This window comes from Trachurus trachurus (genome assembly GCF_905171665.1).
Source record: "Trachurus trachurus genome assembly, chromosome: 1".
In the NCBI taxonomy this organism is placed as follows: Eukaryota; Metazoa; Chordata; class Actinopteri; order Carangiformes; family Carangidae; genus Trachurus; species Trachurus trachurus.
Genome location: NC_139891.1, coordinates 11044022 through 11064231, shown reverse-complemented (window position 1 = coordinate 11064231; position 20210 = coordinate 11044022). Strand labels below are relative to the sequence as shown.

Sequence of the window (20210 nt, the reverse complement as noted above, 5' to 3'; positions counted from 1 at the left end):
AAATTGATCGCTGAATGTTGAATCTCCACAGCTGAGGCATACTTTCAACTGCATCGTGTAATCCATTTGATATTATACATTACATTATTGTTATTTGGCCTTTGTTGAAAAATTAACAAGAAAGAAGAAAAATAAGGAAGGAAAAAATATTAAAAGGTGATGTCATAAATTAATAAACCTCACAGTGCTTTCTCAGGTGAGACAAGTCAATAAAGTTAGGGTTTACATACAAAAATGAAGGTCAAATCTTTTAAAAGTTATTTAAGTTTTAATGTTCATTTTGTTCAGAAGCAGTCCTAAAAAAAAACATTTCAATCATGAAGTCAACCAAAAATAAATCCCCTTTCTATCATTTCAATTTTCATCAGGCTCGTAAACAGGAAGTTGCGCCTGACGTCGAGTCGCTGTTTGACGTAATACGTAAATAAGTTGATCAAGCTGTTAGCCGCAAGGTTGTTGTCTTCCTTGAACAGTAATTATCTCGCTCTTCGTTTACGCTAGTGACAGTGTTGAAATTACACAGAGAGCTGTGGAGATAAAACGAAATAGTCGTTTTATCCGACACATGCGGATATGCTATCTGACTTTGTAACGTAACTACAGAGTGAAGCCTCGTGTGGACAACAACCCGCGTCGTCAGTCGGCTAACAGCGGTTAGCAGCACCACAAACCTCCGGCCGGGCGCTCCTCATGCTCACTTTCTCTGCCACTTCGTCTGCGTCTGTTGTCGGCTCGTAGCCTCTGTCTGTCACCCAGTCCAGTGTGTGGTTGGTCGCCAGGAGAGGATGAACTGGCTTTTCCCCCTGTCCAAAGGCTCCGGACCTCTCCCTCCTCTGAACAGCCTACAGCAACAAAGACAGCGGCAGATCGAGTCACTCAAAGCGGCTCATCCCAGGTACTGTGACCGCTCACCAGGAACCAGAAGCTGCTGCTGCTGCTCGTTAGCTTGTCAACATTATACACGATATTGTATCTCCTTATGTTAGGATAATGTGAACACAATGCTTCCCCGGAAACTCAACCGGCGTTAATAGGAGGATCATGTTGACTCACTGGGTTTACATGCACAGCTGATGTTTACTTAGCATACTGTAGCTAGCCACCACAGTGAAGTCAGAAGAAACACGCCAGGTTAGGCTAACAAATAGCCCACCACAACCTCGGGCTGTGTTACATTTACACCTGCTTTTCTGTACAAATGTGAAGTAATCGAGTCAATAACAGGGCTGCTTGTGGTTGCTAACCCCTCCTCATTGCTAACGAGCTAGACGTGGTTTCCTGGGGCGCAGTGCTAGCTGACAAGCTAATCAAGTCAAGTGACATTACCAGTTTCTATATTTAGGGTTTATGACACAAGCTATGAGCAGGCCGGTCATGTTCAGTGATCACTCAAGTGTTTGTTGAGCGAACTTGTCACGCATGTAGTTTCATAAGGAGCCTGCTCATTGACGCGGGGATTAAAGTATTAGCCTTTGTTTACGAAGCAGCTCTGTCATCTAGTAACTTCTTTGTTTTTATCAGTATACTGAGACATACACAGGGACAAGACGGCTGCTATATATCTCGTGTTAGTTAGTTGGTTGCCTTAAATCACAGTCATCACCCTGCTGATGTGCTGTATGCTGAATATGATGGGTTTGCACACTTATTTGTGATGGTACTGTTTGTTACCAGTGGAGACCACATGGCTAATGTGCTGTGAGAAATGCTGATCAGGGCATGGCATTGGCGTGAAGGAGGGAGTGCATAAAAGAAAAGAGTATCAGTCTTTTCATAAACTGTATAGGACAGGGTGTAAGGCCATGGCTTTTCGATATGCAGCATATCTTCAAAGATGTTTAAAAATCTGATGCTGAGTTCCTGTGGAGTTGACAAACTGTTTTCAGCGGCGAACATAGTAAATAGTACAGCATTACACTTACAGCATACAGTAATAGGAGAAGGGTGTCAGTTGGTCACATTGAACATGGGAGACGCTGGTTAATGGAAATCAAATAAGTTTTGTAATTTGAGCTAACTATGACTACAAATTCAGCATGGCATGTCACAGCTGTCCTGTGTTTCTCTTCCTCAACAGCCTTGCAGAGATTCAGAAGGATGTGGAGTATAGAATACCTTTCACAGTCAACAACTCCACCATTAGTGTCAACATGTGAGTACATCTTTGCACAGAGCCACTGTGTGAGTACCGAAAGCAGAAGGTACCTCTCACACAGTCACTCTGTACATCAACCATTGACTGGTTGGAATTCCTACTGTGGTAAAAAAAAAATAATAATAATAATAATAAACCACAGAACACAAAAGTCACAAATGTTTTCTTCATTTATAACTTGTGTTTTTGTGATTTTTTTTGTTTTTTGTTTTAAAAAAACAAGAATTTAAGTATGCTTCATCAACAGCTCACAACAAGAGGATGTGAACCCTATGTTCTGTTGATAAAAAAAATGAAGCGCTAGATTAAAATAGTCATAGTCTCACAAAAGCATTTGAGAAGAAGGGCAAGAAAAGTAAAAAAGTCAAAGTCAGTCAGCAACTTCTACAGTATGTAATTTTAGATGTTGTCCCCACAGCATGAACTATCCAAAGTCTGTTGGTGAAGACCTTTACCAGTTCTCTCACAGTGATGCGAAGGCCTCCAATTTGAGTCTTATTAGGTCTAGGACTGTGTTATAGGGACAATACATATTACACTGCCCCTCTTCCTTCTTACAGTATTGATCTTCTCTTTCTTTCAGTCTGCTACCTCCTCAGTTCCCTCAGGAGAAGCCAGTGGTTAGTGTCTACCCTCCTGTTGGTCATCATTTAGTTGACAGCAATAATGGCACCATGATCACTAGTCCCCTCATCACTAATGTAAGTAGTGGTCTTACGTTTTTAATTGTTATCGGTTTGGTTAAGTTGGTGGTTTCCCATTTTTGTTTGCCAAGTAGCTTCCAGGTTGTTGTGTTTTTTTTTTGTTTTTGTTTTTTAATCACTGTCTGCTTTTTTGTTGGCCAGTCATGGTGTGTACTAATGTGTGCACTGAAACAGATTATGTCTGACGTGTTATACAAAGTCAATAGTAGTCCTATAAATATGTGTTATAATTAGAAAAATTGTGGAGGTGAGCTGGCACAATTTTGACATTTTGTTGTCACTCAGTAACAAAGCTTCACTTGTGCATTTACACCATTCTCATCTATAACCTCAGCTTATGAACATGGTTTTCACGCCTTTATAGTATGAACTGAAGCTGAAAACACAACACAGCAAATTGACATTACTCCTGTTACAGAGGCTCAGTTAGAATGAAGGATAATAATCATAATTGTATAACAAATTAAATCCCATCTGACTAAAACTGAAACTGAAAATAGAAAAATAAGGTGGTTTCCACAGCTACGCAGAAGAAAAACAGTTTTTTCCAAGCACAGGGCCTGTTCTCTGAATGCATCCTCAAGAAATAAAATGTTGAGGATAATTTTTATAAGAAACAGAAGGTATGTGTTGTTTACTATAATTAGGAAAAGTCATACTTCAAAACGTCAGTCACAGCAGAGCTGGTGTGTAAGAGGGGGGTCTGTTTGCTGGATTTGACTTTAATCAAGTAAATGCCTTCCCATGACTTCTCTGAACAGCCTGGTGTAGTGTGCATGCAAATGTGGTGTTGTTCAGCTGTTTAGAATTCAGTTGCTTTTTCCTGGTTGTTTCTCATCTCCTGTCCCTGTTCTTGCCTTATATTTGTCGATTATGATATCCTCACTTCCTTCTAAGTATCAAGTTTGTGTTGTTGTCTATGTTGCAGTTTGGGATGCATTCCGATCTGGGTAAGGTCATACAGAGTCTGTTGGACGAGTTCTGGAAAAGTCCTCCTGCCTTGATGTCCTCCGGTCCTGGTGGCTTCCCATAGTGAGTTTAATATTCATGGAGAATAGGGAGACACTTGTGTCTCACTACGTTCCCTTAGAACAGAAAACTCTTGTCTATGTGTTGAGGCAACTTGGGTCTTATCAAAGTGTTTTGGCCAGAAATCAAAATAACAATTTTCTTCCTGCTCTCAACGAAGGCGGACGCATCTCTCTCTCTCCTCTCCCTTATCTTCCCTGCTTTGCTTCTCACATCTTGTCCTGTCTTGTCTCAAACGTTGGGAGCCTCTCTCCGCATTGCTCTCCAAATTTAAATCATGGAATTGGTCAACTGGTCTCTCAACGCAATTGACAGAATTTTCTCGACGAGAAGCTCGGGTTCGGGGGAACCTGTCTGCCCTGATGGAACGTTTGTCGCTGGTTACATGATGGACTCGTCAGAGAAGTGGAGGGTCGTGTGCCTGGCGATTCTTTCCGTTGAGGACATCGAGGATATCTACATATTCAGTACCATGATAATAGGTTATCTGCTGATTGGATTAGGCATTGCCCTGGTGTATCGAAAAATTCAGAAGACGGTGACAGCAGTCCAAAGCCCTGTGAAGCTGCCCGACATGATTGATTGGGTGGACAGAGCTGTTAGCGCTCGGACTGTGGCTATAAACCGCAACATGCAGAACATCTTGGAGAAGCTTTCGGCTTTGCAAAGACGAATGGATCGATTTGGAGACCAGAATGGACAAACAGAGTAAGTTGAGTCTATTGGAATGCGACCACTCGCCCTAACCCAAACAATCATAATCTAACTGCATTTCGGCGTCCCACGGCACCGGCCTCGGCCAAGGCTGCTGCTGGAACAACTCCCCCAGGAGATCGCTGCAGTGAGATGCTCTGCATTCCTATTCCTCCCTCCCTTCCTTCATGGACACCTGTTGATTGTTGACTCGGTCTGGGACCCGATCAAGGACACCTCCATGGCAACCTGCTGTGTTATCGCGATGACACCCTGTGAACTGAGGCACTGATTGTGAGGCTAGACGAAGCGACTCTCCAGGCTTATGTACACACACGCACACACATGCAACACACACCCCCCTAACCCCCCATCCCACGCCTTCGCCGCTTTCATCCCCCAGTGCAACAAGCGGGGTCCGCGGGTTGCGCCGATGATGGCTTCGGCTGGCTGCCGATGTGCCTATGTTGCTGAGGTTTTTTTTCCCAGTCCCAAAGTGTACCCCTCCACAGGAGCATAGTCTGGGAGCTGCTTTTTTTCCTCCTCCCCTTTCCTCTTGTTTCTCTCCTTTTCCTCCCCCCTCTTATCGCCCAGTCATCCTGTTATGTCTGTCTTATTCTGTATATGTACGGACGGATTGAGTGCTGTAATTTCACTGTACTTCTGTATAGGTGACAATAAAGGCTGATTCTGATTCGTGTTTTCTCCCCCCTTGTATTGCAGCAGTATGTACAAGTCATCGGGCATGGCTCCTTACCCCACTCAAGCTTTCCACTATAGTTCTCGTCACGGGGGTCCCAGTCAGACGCCACCTCCTGGTCCGGGCCCAGCTCCAGCTCCCATGCCTCACCCAGGGATGGATAGTGCCCACGGTCCTCCTCGTGCTCCAGCTCCATATGGACTGATTTCTGACCTGCCACTGCCTGTACCCACTGTAGACCCCCAGGTACACTGATGATGGATAATGTACACAATACACAGACGCAGACACACACACACACACACACACAGTGGGGATCATAAAGTGTATGTTGATCATGTTAAATAAACTTTGATTAACATGAAACATACCCCTTGGCTGCATTATTTTTGGGGGGGAAACAGTCAAACATTTAGCTCTTTGCAAAAATTAAGGCTCACCAAGACAAATGAATAAAATATGATGAAAGAAAAATTAGAGTACAGCCAGAATCCCTCAAATGTCAACACCTTCACAAACTGAGATTGGCCAGTCCAGCTATACTGATTCAAGAGGGTGTGTTTCATCTGCTTATGCAGCTTTTCCTAAGATTGATCAGTTGGATCTCCACAAATCTAGAAACCAGGTCAATTGAAGAACATGACTTGCTTACAGTACTTGTGTCTCTCTTAGGCTGGACTGAACGGACACATGTACAAGATGCCTGAAATTCCTGAGTCGTTTCCTGAGCTCTGTGACTTGAAGTAAAGTATACCAAAATGTTGTTTAGATTTTATGGCTGAGACTTTATTAAAGCAGGTTACAATGTGTGTCTGCAAGAAGGGAAAAATTCTCTTGTATCTGTAATTGATGTCTTTGTTTTCTTTTCCTCTGACCCGCTGCGTCCCACACCAGTCTCACCAAGTTATCAGATATGTCTGAAAACGAGGATGTCCTCCTGGAATTCTTTGTGACTCTGCCACAGCTCAAGCAGGTCACCAGCGACAAAGAGGAGCTGGTCACCAGCATAGTGAACATGGCTAGTAAGCTCCTCCCCTATTTCACAGGCAAATTATGAAAAAGAGGCCTTAGAGTGGAGCGTTACAAAGACCTGTGTTTTTTTTTTGTCCTTTTATAGAGAAAAACCTTCAGATGGAGCCACAGTTGGAAGCAAAAAGACAAGAAATGCTCAACAAGGTGAGCCCTTATGTCATCTCCTTTACACACACACACACAACAAACCCATTCATGTTGTTGTCTTGGAGCTTAATGATCAGGGGGTCTGTTTGCTGTGTTGACAGTATGAACAGCTGACACAGATGAAGTCGGCCTTTGAGACAAAGATGCAAAGACAGCATGAACTCAGCGAGGTAAGAGGCTACATTAATCACTCCTGTCAAAGAGACCTTAATGGGTGGAAGCTTTTGATCACCCGTTCAATTTCATGCTTAAAGGGACAACGAGGAGTTTTGGAAAGCAAAGTGTTTTCACACTACATTTCCCATGAGACTCAGAGCGCACGGTGAAAATCTTGGACCAGCGCAAGACGGATGAAAGCGAAAACATTTGTCAAGAATGTTTTCAAATCAAGAATGAAAGTCGGTGGTTCGAAGATGATCAGATACCGTCGTAGTTCCGACCATAAACGGCGATTCGGCGGCGTTAGTCCCATGACCCGCCGGGCAGCGTCTGCGAAACCAAAAGTAGGAAATGCTGGGCAAGTCAACCACTAAATAATAATAACAAAATAACGATAAAGACAAAACAATATATTTATCGAAAATGGATCCATTAACAAGTGTGTGGGTAACGTAGATTCATCCACATTAATATGAGACTCTATTATAACTAAAAAAAAAAACTCCTCGGGGTCCGTTTAACATTTGACTTAAAGTTTCTGGGATTTGTATCCGAGAAATAATTTAGAATTAATAGTATTTTTTACTGGTCAGTTTTAAGAGGAAAGAAGGTCATGACCACATTGTTGTTACATTGTCAAATGTAAGAAGACAAAGGAGAAAATATTGAGACATTTGAAGTGCCCAACCCAAACATGTTTGTACATGTTTTCAAACTGAAAAATTCTGCTGCTCTCTTTCTTACCAAGTGTCTTTTGTTCCCTGCTAGAGTTGCAGTCTTAGTACTTTACAGGCCCGGTTAAAAGTTGCTGCACACCAGGCAGAAGAGGAGTCGGAGGAAACGGCTGAGAACTTCTTAGAGGGGCGCACAGACATAGACGAATTCCTGACCGGCTTCATGGAAAAAAGAACGGTGAGAGGCCTGAAGCGCTGTATCTGTCAGGAGATATCTATAGTACATAGTTTTATGAGTCTGAATGCTATCAGAAATGCAGTACATAACATCAGAAGAGGCACTGTGTACTGATGGCTCTTGTGTTATTCAACAGCTTTGCCACAGCAGAAGGGCCAAAGAGGAGAAGTTGCAACAGTCTATCAACACACATGGACAGTTTCCTACCAGCCACTAGAACACGAGGTAGTACACACAGATGATCAACACCATCAAGCGCTAAGCAAAACACAAGATTGTTAACATTCACGCAGTCAAAGGGAAACTGTCGGATCTCAGCTGATGACTCACAACCGGCAGCTCTCATGACTTTTGCTTATAGTTAAACTTCCCTCCACTGTTATCAAGAAAAAAATACAGCTTTTCATCATCGTCATCGTTGTGTTCCTTCTATTTACAACTTACTTCTGCTTCTTACATGTCATCCTCAGGTTTGGTGTTTTCTCAGCCAACTGCTGCCAACTAAAAGGATAAAGACATTAGAGAGGACAAAAAGCACACTGAGTCAACAGAGGGTACTTTGGAAAAATGTAAAGATGATGATGGCAATGATGGGCTGAAAGCGACGCCCCCTTTTTCTTACATTTGAATTTATAAAAATGAAGTTGGATTGTGTGAGAGCAAGATGGAGAAACTATCGTGTCACCACAGGTGGCCAGGATTGGATGAATGAATGACACATGCCTGGCTGTTCAACCACATCACTGAGGATTGATCACATTGTGAATAATTTTAATTTCACTTTCAGTTTGTCCAGTTTTGACTCGACAGTGATGACAAAGAGTTTTGTTACTGTTGGGGATTCGTGTAGTGCCACCTGATCAAAGTGGTTGGTGATGTGAACACAGAAAGTACAAAATCAAAAAATAGGACAGTATTCCCAATCTTACATTTTTCCATGCAGTGATCAAGTTCACTATAAACAAACTGTTGAAATGTCAGTGTCTCTATTTCCAGTTTCAGAGATCATTGCTCTGTCCTTGCTTCAGTGACTATAACACATGGGGCAACTTTTACACATTAAATCTCCTGTTTACATTGGAAAGGTTGTTCGATGCATGTACATGCATCTCATTAGTGGGGTGTCGTCAATCCATCTGAGGCAATCCTGTTTGTAAATTAAACAAATTTGGAATTTGCCAATGAACGTAAAGAAGCAAGAATAGAGCAGTGTTTTTACCTTGGGCTGTGAATTTTAAGTATGGGAAGTGGTTGTTTCTTAAGTTGTTACAATTGGACAATTAACTAAATATCACAAGTATCACTGTGTTTACATAAACATAAATAATTTGATTCAACATGTCAAGACAATACACTGTTAGCACCGGGTTGATGTATCTCCTCTTTGTTGTCACAAATTACTTAAATTATCAAGTCAGCATAAACCAGTTGTTTTTGAGTTACTGTTGATGGTTTTGGTGATTTAGTTCGATTTAACAAACCACTTTTATGAATTCATCATGAGGGGAAATCAGAGTACTGTAAACGGTTCCATCAGACTATTACCTTAATTCTGTGCTTTTTTATTTTTCTATTTTACAAAAATCGAATTATTTGTGTATATGTAAACACACTGATGACTGTCTTTCGCTGATGAGTATTGTTATGATAACCTGACTATTTTATGACGCCTTTTGAACTTGAAATGTTTGAAGAGCCACAGACGTTTTGGGATAAAGTTGAGGAACATTAGATTAAATGCTGCAGTAAAAGTTAATGACATTGGATACTGTATTTAAATAATGTTAATAATAGGCTATATTGTAATCAAAGACTCAGACACCTTGTATTATATGTTCTTATTTAATTTGTTAGAGTAATAAAGCATTTAGAATAAAGCTGAGTTGTTTTGTTTTTGCTGTTCAACATACTAGACAAGATTGAATCGGCGATGATTGCTAATGAGTTGCACCTGTGACTGCCCAGACAGATGTTTACATTTGCGTGGTCTCTAATGAAAGGTTGGGGCTAATGCTCTACACTTAATATTACCTCTGACTTCTATGTTACATCTGTACGTACATCTGTGCACTGACATGGAGTTGCAAACAGAAAATGACACCATGCAGAGGGAGGGAGCACAACACAGGAAGACATGGAAATACAGTATTTTATGCTGTTCTGTTTTCATCGACAAATATACTCCAGTGGTTGGGGTTTTTTCTGTTAAATGTTCTTATTTCAGTGAAACCAGATGAATTGTACTTGATGAGCTGCAATATGCGCATCTCAAAGAATATCTGAAACATGACGAGGGACAATGTAGAGATCTCAAGTCAGATAGGATTGTAAAACGCTTTTTAAACTCAAGAATGTGTCCTCCGCGTACTTGTTTTTACCCCCCACATGGTGTATGTAACCTCCGCAGCCACAGGTGGCAGTAATTCACCGTGAACCTCAAACTACCGGAAGTGTGTGAGCCGTAGGAGCAGGAAGGCGCGCGGCTGAAGGAGAGCCCGGTAAACTTGTGTTTGATTTATCTAAGACTTCGACGCCTTTTTTCTACACATGTTGAAATCAAAAATCCCAGTGAAATCAAACTGCAAGTAACCTGAAGTCAACCCTTCACCGACGAGGTTTCTGAGCTAGCTGTGACAGTCGTCAACGGTGAGCGGGCAAGTTGCTTCTGTTGTAATGAAACTTAACTTTCTCATCGTAGCTAACAGTTAAACAACCTGTTGTCGGTGTTTCAACTTGAAGTCGTTGTGATAATGTCAAAGTCGGTGGTACAAGAAGCCACGACACACGGGAAGCGTCGGTACTTAATCTGTGTTGCTGCTCTGGGGTTTGTCAGGAGTGTTAACTGCTTGTATTACCTGGATATACAACTGAAGGCCCTTTTGGAGGATGGAGGATGTAGTTTGTGGTGCTGTTGTTGAATTGTGATGTAATTCAGTACAAAGAAGTGTAGTTGTCATGCCAACAGTCATTGAGTAAATAAAAAGTGTGGACGAAATAGTAAAATCACTGGTTGTATTAATTTTGTTGGCGTTTTTGTGCAAATATTTCCTAAATTTTTAAATAAATTTTGACGAACAGTCTCAAAGATGCACATTTTATTTTAATATTAGATCACATGTATAGTTATAGCTGTTAGTATTAAGGAAATGTGTCTTCTCATGCATCCTCACTAACTTCTCAAGCCTCTGAATGGGTCCATTTGTCTGAAATGATGCGACCATTATTATAAGAAACACCTCCTCATGTACAGTAAGTTTTAAACCATTCATTACTCTGTAGGTGTTTCAGTCCAGAGACATGTCACGACAGATGGGAGACAGCCATCGAAGGTTTCTGCAGACCATGATGGCCAATGGCATTGTTGATGAACAAGGGGCAAGGACACTTTATCAGCATTGCTGTGAAACACACAACAGTGAGTCTTTCTATGTCTTTCTATAAAGGGTTTTCTGTGGAGTTTTTCCTCAGTGGATGTGAGGGTCTAAGGGCAGAGGATGTTGTTATGATGCCATGTAAAGCCCTTTGAGACAAACTGTAAAAATGGGCTATACAAATAAAATTGCCTTGCCTTGCCTTTGTAATGTACATAATACATTTTGAATAACTCAACTCAAAGTGCATTGAGAGATATGATTCAATGCAGATAAAGGCCTGTGCAGATTCCTGAATGATAAGAACAGAAATGCAGACCCTCAGCATTTTCTGCCTTGAAATTCAACAGAATATTTCCATTATATTGACATAAACAAAAAATGTTTGTGTATTCACGTACATATGCATCTTGGGCAGTATTTTTATGTTGAATTATGATCCAATATTTAGCATTATATTTGATTCCATACATGTTCAATCATAAACAAAGATTTAATGGATGGTAAACTTCCAACTTTTTAAACTTTATGGTTAAAACCATAAGAAGTAGAACTAGAAACTTGTCGAGTCATTGGTTTTTCAAGTAGCTTAAAGCAGAAGTAAGCGGTCCGGTCGTTTTGGCTAACTTCTTGTCAGCCGATGGAGTTAGCAGCCCCCGCCCTCGTCATGGATCTATTGGTCCTCGTCCCTACGTCACCACATTCACGCGCATCCCGTTCTCTCTCCTCACTGGATAAAGCTTGTAGGATGCAAGGAAGTATACAAGGAAAGTTTTCTCCTCGGCTTACAGCAGAGCAGAGTGACTGACAGACCCGTGTTTCGGACCAAACACTCTATGTAAGTGATTGCTGTCGGAAGATATAACTATTTAAGACTTATATTAAAGCAGAAGTAAGTGATCCGGTCGTTTTGGCTAATGCTGCGTTCCAGGCAGGCTTTTGAAACCGTAAATTTACAGCTTCATGTCACAACTTACGACTTTGTAGCGTTCCAGGCAACCCACTCGTGTTTTTCCGACCTGTTTTACCTGTGAAAGTCACTATAACGGCCACTCGTAACCTCCGACCTGTGAAGTCGTACCAGATCGAACTGGTACAACTTCACAGGTCGGAAAAACACGAGTTACGAGTTTCCTTGAACGCACCATAACAATCCTCGTCCCTACGTCACCACATTCACGCGCATCCCTTGGCTGCACACACAGCCCTGCATGCCGTTCTCTCTCCTCATTGGATAAAAATTGTAGGATACGAGAAAAGTTTTCTCCTCGGCTCAGAGCAGAGCAAAGTGACTGACAGACCCGTGTTTCGGTCCAAACACTCTATGTAAGTGATTGCTGTCGGAAGATATAACTATTTAAGACTTATATTAACACAAATATATCGCTTACTTCTGCTTTAACACAAAAATCAATCAATCAATCAATCAATCATCATTTATTTGTCATTGCCATAAATAACAATGAAATTACGTTGGAGCATACAACCTTACATAGTGAAAAGTGCATAGTGCAAAATGTGCAATGGTGCAGAATCCCATGGGCATGTCATGTACATGAAAAAGAGGACAAGAAAACACAGGGGCGCCAGAGGACATGGTCAGAGGTAGTACTATAGTGTATGTTGCAGCAATGCAAAGGCCAGTTCACAGTTATTGTAAGGTGGAGTGTGGTTACTGTCCATATGGGGGGGGGGAGACATGGAGTGTAAACAAGGAAAGACAAAAGCAGAAACGGGCATCAGAGAACAAGGTCAGAGGTAGTATACACATGTAAACATTCCGCTTACTTCTGCTTTAAAGGACTATTCTGGGCAAATTCAACCTGGGGCTATAGTTTCCCTATCCTAATCCTTCTAAAAGAAGGATTCTGAAGGTTTTCTTTTTAATTGCTCCTGTTTTGCAGTAGTTCTGTCTGTCAGTCTGTCCTTGCATCGCCTTGCATGAATGGGAGTGGACCAATCTTACGCTGTTTAGGTTGTTGACATCCCTCAAAACCGCAATTTTTTTCTACATCAGTGTCAGATTGCTATTTAAACATACACCAAGGGGTTTGTTTACTTCAAGCAAACAAACATGTTTGTAAACGGAGCTGTAATACAAAGGGTTGTGCAAACTCGCAAAGTCTCGCGTCAGAGTCAAGTTGGCGGGTAACAATGTTTACAGGTCGTCTGAAGCGCTCCCGTTTGTTTTATCAACAAAGGAAGTAAGTCTGGCTGTTGTTTATTCTACCTGTAAACATACTGAGCGTGTCAACTTGACTCTCGCGCTAGACTTCGCGAGACTTTGTATTACAGCTCTGTTTACAAACATGTCGGCTTTCTATAAGTAAACAAACCCTCGGTGCATATTTGAATAGCCATCTGACGTTGTCTGTGGTGGGATGTAAACAGCCTTAACAGCGTAAGATCGGTCCGCTCTCATTCATCGCTGCCGTTGTGATGCAGGGACAGACAGCTACTGCAAAACAGGGGCAGTTAAAAAGAAAATCTTCAGATTTCTTCTTTTAGACCTAAAATAACTATAGCTTGAGGTTGAAGTTGCCTGGAATTGTCATTTAAATTGCCTCATTTGGACAAGGACACTGTAAACATGAGAGTGTACACATTTTGTTTCTTTTCTTTGCAGCCCAGTATGTTCCTGACAAACTGGACGAGTTCATTGATACAATCAACTCAAAGCTGCAGCCCATGTTCATGCAGGTCAGAAAAGGGATGTCGGAAGATAACGGTCAGCAGTACTACGCCTTGGTAAGTATCTTTAATTTCTCCACTGGGCTGTGGTAAAACCTGTTAACTGTGTGTATCTGTGTACAGACTCAGGGAAGTTCAGCACAACAAAAGAAACATCTTTTCCCCTGTGACTTAAGTTTTGAAGTTCAGCCATTTAAACTGCTTTATAAAGCAACAATTTAAGAAGACAGGTATCTTATTAAAAGTGCAGTGAGCCAAGTGAGGTATTATTAATCACAGTTTTACTCCAATTTTCATCAGGTGAACATGGCTGAGACTGACATCACCAGGATGTCATCAGATTACGCCGACAATGAGCTGGAGCTGTTCAGGAAAATGGTGAGTGGACTGAAGCCGACATTCCTGCAAAGCAACATTTTGTAAGTGACCTGAAGAGTAGAAATTTCTGCACATTATAATGCAGTCCAATGCAGCAGACTTAGAATAAAATACTTTATATCAGATATCCTCACTAATCTTATACTGCCTGAAATATAACTTAAGTAAGTAGTGGCCAGGCACAGCTGAGTAGCAGCTAATGTTTCAGGGAGCTGTGATATTGTAGCTATATTTACATACAGAAATGAATCTGACGAGAGCAGAACTTGTAAATCACATACTCATGACGTAGGAGCACATGTCAGTAATATTTAGAGTGATGAGCAGCTGAAAATATAATTTTCCCCACTACGTGACAAGGGCTGTGACAATATCAGGGAACGTATTTATCAAGCGTCTTAGAATGCCATTTTAGACTTAATGAATTGGAAACATTAGGAAACATTTATTTTTGATTCCCAATACGGATGGGCATTTCAAGCAAAAGTGCTATTCGATAATGATTATCGAATAGCACTTTTGCTGATGGACATCAAGGGACAGATTCTCCAAGTTTTGCACAGCTTTTGCTCATGCTAAACCTGCATAGGCTGAAGACCCTCTTCACGTGTTTCAAAACCAGACACAGAGAGACAGATTGTGCAGGTTTAACAGGAGCAAAAGCTGTGCAAACCTGAGTAAATCTGGACCCTAGTCTCATGCTAAAATTGACTGTAAATTCACCTTTAAAGTTGGTTTAAAAAAAAAATTCCCCAGGAGAGCATGCCGTATCTTGTCACCTTTTTTACCCCTGATGAGTTTGCACCCCTGATAATCACCAGGGACTATTCGACCAGTCATTTCTATGGACTTGGAAGTGACGTCACCTAAAATTCTGTTCACAGCACATGTTATGTTATGTTTATTTATTTGATATGGACATCACAAATACATTAAGACTGTTCCAGTGGACAGACCAGATGCTTTGCTTGAGTGTGTTTAGCACAAGTGCTAATTTTCAACACCAGTCCATAGGCGGCTAATCTAAAAATACAGAACATATTATCAACAGTATGAGATAAAACCAAGTGCATGACACTACATCATGACAGTAGCATACTAAAAAATACAGAGCACAAGATCAACGAGAGGAGATTGAGTAAACAGAATCATGATCGTAACAGTAAAAATAGTAACAATGAAAAAGTCCATAGTGCTGTTGTAATTCAGCTCTGAGACTGACACTTAAGATTCAGTCCTACACTTGACTAAAAGTGCGACTAAGGCGCTTAATAGCTAACCTTTAAGTGCAGCTTTCAGCGAAGATTTTTTTTACTCATAGGTCAACTCTTAGCAGTGTTGTCAGGAGTAATTCTAAGAAGATTGATAAATATGGACCCAGATTTTCAATACATGATTGATGTGCCCAAAACACTTCACAAGCATGATATTGATATTGAATATCTATAGAAATGTGAAAATAAAAATATAATGCTGTCAGTCTAATTTATCTTACTTTTGTTTGTTGTGTTCTGTCTCATCTTTGACAAATCAATTAGCATGAAATAAGAGTGTAGAGAGAGAGAGACTGTAACCGTAACTGTACAAAAGCAAACACAATGAACATGTATTTACTTTATGGAGAGTGAAAAGGCAAAAATATGAACTGAAACATTAGCTCGCAATATCATCTAACATTTACAGTTAACATCAGTATCTCATCTTTCGGCAATTATCAGCAGTGTCAGTGTATCATCATGTCATGATGACTAACTCTAGCTGCTCTGCCTCAGATGGACCTGATTGTTGGGTCTGAAAATGGCAAGGCCTCGTCCACTGACATCCTGAACAGTGCAGACACTATGACCTCCAAAAAGCTGAAGAAGAGTGAGACAGAGCACCTGCTGAACAGACTTGTACGCGACAAATGGCTCAGTGAGGTAAAATACTGTTCTGTATTTATATGTAGAAAAATGTCCTTGATAAAGCTTAGCTGAAAATATTGGCAATAGAAACAAAGTTTTTTTTTTCTTCTGATTTAATATTTCTATATCAGTTATCTGCATTTCACATAATGAGCATACAGTATGTGAAATGTGTGGATGCAAATAATGATATGACATTTGCTTTGAATAATAGTAAAGGTATTTTATTTACTATAACTTATCTATTAATCATATTAAAAAAAAAAGTTTTGTCATCTTTGCTGTTGGATTTGTTTTGTGATTTCTGTTCATTCATTTAGAAACGGGGTGAATACACCTTGTCTACCAGGTGTATTATAGAGATGGAGCCATATCTCCGCACGATGTATCTAGACCAGGTCAAAGTTTGTCATATCTGTCACAACATCGCTTTCCAGGTAAATGTTTGCTCCGTTTCTCTAAAACATTAATGAAAATGTCATTTGAATAAATTGTTATCAGTTTTGTTATTTATATACTGTGTTAATATCATGAAACACTTCAATTCTCTCACTAAAATGTACTGAGGAGACAGTTTTTCCCTTTGTTTGAAGTCAGGGTATCAAGTTAGTCCTTACTAGCAGTTTTGTCATTGACACTGACAGTTTTTTTGGGGGTGTTATGATTATAAATGGATAATTCCAGCCATCAGATCACATTTCTATAAAAACCAACATATTCAGTCTGAAATCATAATCACTGTGTATGCATACTATTTGAAGAGAAAGTATCTTCAAGACAAAAAGTGAACAGGCCACAAAGACATAATGAATAATTAATGTGTTAATTGATATGGTTTTGTCCATAGTTTGAAAGAAATAGATTGAATTTTAGTTTCACTTAACCCTGTACATAAAACATTAGCCTAATTCTTTGAGGTTTTGGTTTGGATAAATACAATCTGATGTGATTACTTTTCTTTCTTTTTAGTGCCAAATCTGCGAAAATCCTGTATGTGGCATAAGAATACATAACCCATGTGTGGCCCGGTATTATAAAGGAAGACCAGAGCCACGATGTCCAGCTTGTGATGACTTCTGGCCGCATGAAATCCCAGGTATTTATATTTATATGTGAATGTTTTAATGTTTCCCCACACATTACACTTTCAGTAATAAGTCATATCTGTGTCAAGTCCCACTTTTTATCACACCCCCAGGACATTTCATTTTATTACATGATTAGAGATTTGTGTTGCGATGTTCGATGTACTGCACAAAATTTTAGATTTGTTTTTATAGAAGATAAATTGATGCAAGGCACTGTCTGATCTACATTTCTTTTTGTGTTGTTTTCTGTGTTCACACTTTGCTATTAATAACAGATAACTTGAACAAGAAGACACACTCCACTTGTGAGTTTGACACATCATTTGTTCTGTTCATTACAGAGGTCAGACGGCCCAAGTCTCAGTCCAGGAGATGAGGTGACTCAAGTATTAAATGTTTGCTTTTTGGTTTGTTCATATTGTTAAGCACTTGTTAAGCAACATAGGTTTTCTAAAAAACAAACTGTTAATTGTAAATATCTTTTTTTTTTTTTTTTACAAAAATAAATTACAGTGTGTTTTATTAAAAAGTCTTTATTATCTGTATTTTTCAACCATCATTGGTAGAACAAGACTAATGCAGTTTTTCTAAGGTCATTTTATAAATTTATGTCCACACTTCCTTAACCGTCATGCTAGAGACTCAGAGGGGAGAGGTAACACAAAAGATAGTATAATCTAGATTTGAATAATCTGCTGTTAAACATTTTTTCTCATAACTAAATACAGTAATGGGTTACACGAGTTTTTCATTACAGCTGGAAGCTTAGATGTGTAAATCACAGATTAATTTGCCACAATCCTGTGTTGAATGAAATTGCTGACATGTGGATGAAATGCATTTCCCCCTAAATCTTAATAAAACAAGACACATTCTGTCCACTAAACACTTAAGACAGTGCATAGTAATACATAAAGGCAACTCTACTCACAATCACAGTCATATTCTAAACAGTGGCTTTGCTCCTTTGTTTGGCATTGATGCTCCAGAAATATCAAAACAAACAGCTATATGAAGATTTGCTGGTTAAATATCCATTGATAGTCTAAACAGCTCTCACACATGCTCACTACTAATTCTTACAGACTGAAGTGCAGACAGAAAGGGGGGCAAATTAAGTTAGACAAATACATCACACATAGGACTAACGGCAGTTCAATTTTGTTATTCTCTCCATCAGATATGTGCCAATAATGACTGTTTAACAACATCAAAGTATATTTGCCCGAGAGGATTCCTGCTCTAGTATCTTGAGGGTAACTATCAACTTGATAGTTTTTCTAAACCACGGATAGAAAAAAGCATATATGAGTGGGTTCAAACAAGAATTAAAATACAACAAGCAGGACACAACAGGCCAAAAAGAAACATTGTTTGAAGTGTCCTGCCCTGAAAAAGACGGGTAGTAATATGGACAGAATGTCAACAAAAACACCAATATGACAACGCCAAGAGTCCTCGCTGCCTTTTTCTCTGATTTCTTTACTGTGATTCTTACTGAAGCACCTGCGACAGTCTTAACGTGAGACTGCATGGCACGAGCCTGTGACACGGCCACAACAAACACTCTCATGTACAGAGTGACTATGACCGAGCAGGGGCTGATGAAAGTCAGCACAAGGTCAATAGCTCCAGAGATGTAATCAATCACCACCAAACACTCCCCGTAGCAGGAGTTGTGTCTGTCGGGCTGGCTGAGATGCTCCATTAAGATCAAGCCGTTGTAGAGAAGTGAGCAGGCCCAGCACAGACACACACACACCTCTACTCTTCTGCGAGTGATTTTGTTGGGGTACTGCAGTGGGTAACAAATGGCTACATAACGGTCGATGGATATCAGCACCATGTTCCCCACAGAGGTCGAGATGAGAGTGAAGCCGATAATGTAAGACAGAGCGCACATGACGTCACCCAGCAGCCAACAGTTTTCTATGAATCTCACCATCTCCACCGGCATCACCAGCAGCCCCACGAGGAGGTCTGAGGTGGCCAGGGAGAGCAGCAGCAGGTTGGTGGGGGTGTGGAGCTGTCTGAAGTGGGAGATGGAGATGATAACCAGCAGGTTGAGGGCTATAGTGAGCACGGTGACGGAGCAGAGCAGCGCGTAGAGGAAGACGGCCTCAGAGCGAGGACGCAGAAAACCCCTGCAGGAGGAGTTGAGGAGCTGAGGGAAGCAGAGCTTGGTTCCATCCAGACTGTCCATCATCCAGAGGAGGAGAGCTGCTGCTGACCTGAACCTGCTGAGCTGCTCTCTGACCGTACTCATTTATCTCTGACAGTGACAGTGCTCCCTACTCCTTCCTCCCCAACTCCTCTACACTCCTCTGTCTTCCCTCCCATATCATGTCTCTTTTTCTTTTCCTCCCCTCCTTCTACCATCAGCTCTCTCCTCTTCTTTCTCACCTCTCCCTTGCTTTTTTCTCCACCCCCCACCACCACCTCGCTTTCCATGATGCAACATGTTGGTTTCATAACAACTGATGGAAAACTTTTCTTTGAACTTGGTTTTGTTGTACTTTTAGATGGACACAAGCAGAGCAATCAAGTTTTTCCAGATAGCCGGGATGATCAATGAGAACCAGAGGACAACGCAAAACTAAGAGCTTCAATTCAGCAGCAACCTGCAAACCATTAATTGTCTAACTCTGCAGATTTGTGTGTATTTTCATATAGAAAAAAGAAAAGAGGAGACCGCACACTCAAGCTCCCTTAAGTGTGCGGTCTCCTCTTCTCTTTTTCTTTATCTACATTTATTTTTGAGGCCAGCACCTTTTTAATTGGATGTGCCCGACCTTTATACTTTTTGTGTATTTTCATATACAATTATTTAATCTGTGTAATCAAAACAAGTTTAATTAACTATTTTAATAAGGAGTACTAATTTGAACATATCCACATTGGCTCTGCAGAACTGAAATGGTCATTAAACAAAAGTTTTAAATCAAAATATCAACTAAATGGGTTTAAGCTCTAAACATCCCAGGTTACTGTCAATCTGAAACCTGCTGTTTAGTTAGACTGTCGTCTGACGTAAGATTCCCCGTTAGTCACAGTCCACCTTCTCACATTTTCCTTGAGGTTATTATAGAGACATGTTCCAACCTGACAAACCGGGACCTGTGTATGTTTGTGCTGACTTTGGTCACATTATTATTAAGATTGCTAAATGGACAGAGTGGTGTAGAGTGAGACTGACAGGATGCTTAACCCTAAAACATGTGTATTTTTGGTTGGTTGAGGTCCAGTG

General features: G+C 40.6%; 3 protein-coding genes across 3 annotated transcripts; 2 read left to right on the top strand and 1 right to left on the bottom strand.

The window, feature by feature from the left end:
• Positions 1 to 408: 408 nt before the first annotated feature.
• Positions 409 to 9386, top strand: vps37a (VPS37A subunit of ESCRT-I). Its single transcript, XM_083979198.1, has 12 exons — positions 409 to 895; positions 2078 to 2152; positions 2739 to 2856; positions 3788 to 3891; positions 5305 to 5527; positions 5954 to 6024; positions 6176 to 6303; positions 6399 to 6457; positions 6562 to 6630; positions 7388 to 7531; positions 7668 to 7756; positions 8002 to 9386. The coding sequence occupies exons 1-11, from the start codon at positions 786 to 788 to the stop codon at positions 7746 to 7748; spliced, it is 1182 nt and encodes a 393-aa protein (XP_083835324.1). The 5' UTR covers positions 409 to 785; the 3' UTR covers positions 7749 to 7756; positions 8002 to 9386.
• A 624-nt stretch (positions 9387 to 10010) lies between these two features.
• On the top strand, positions 10011 to 17394 carry nsmce1 (NSE1 homolog, SMC5-SMC6 complex component). The gene is made up of 8 exons (XM_083981979.1): positions 10011 to 10177; positions 10811 to 10946; positions 13529 to 13650; positions 13894 to 13971; positions 15744 to 15890; positions 16196 to 16312; positions 16845 to 16971; positions 17305 to 17394. The coding sequence occupies exons 2-8, from the start codon at positions 10829 to 10831 to the stop codon at positions 17337 to 17339; spliced, it is 744 nt and encodes a 247-aa protein (XP_083838105.1). The 5' UTR covers positions 10011 to 10177; positions 10811 to 10828; the 3' UTR covers positions 17340 to 17394.
• Positions 17395 to 18173: 779 nt separating this feature from the next.
• Positions 18174 to 19169, bottom strand: LOC310987812 (trace amine-associated receptor 13c-like; the record flags this gene model as incomplete). Its single annotated transcript, XM_083974246.1, has 1 exon — positions 18174 to 19169. One exon carries the CDS (start codon positions 19167 to 19169, stop codon positions 18174 to 18176), a length of 996 nt encoding a protein of 331 aa, XP_083830372.1.
• Positions 19170 to 20210: the final 1041 nt, after the last annotated feature.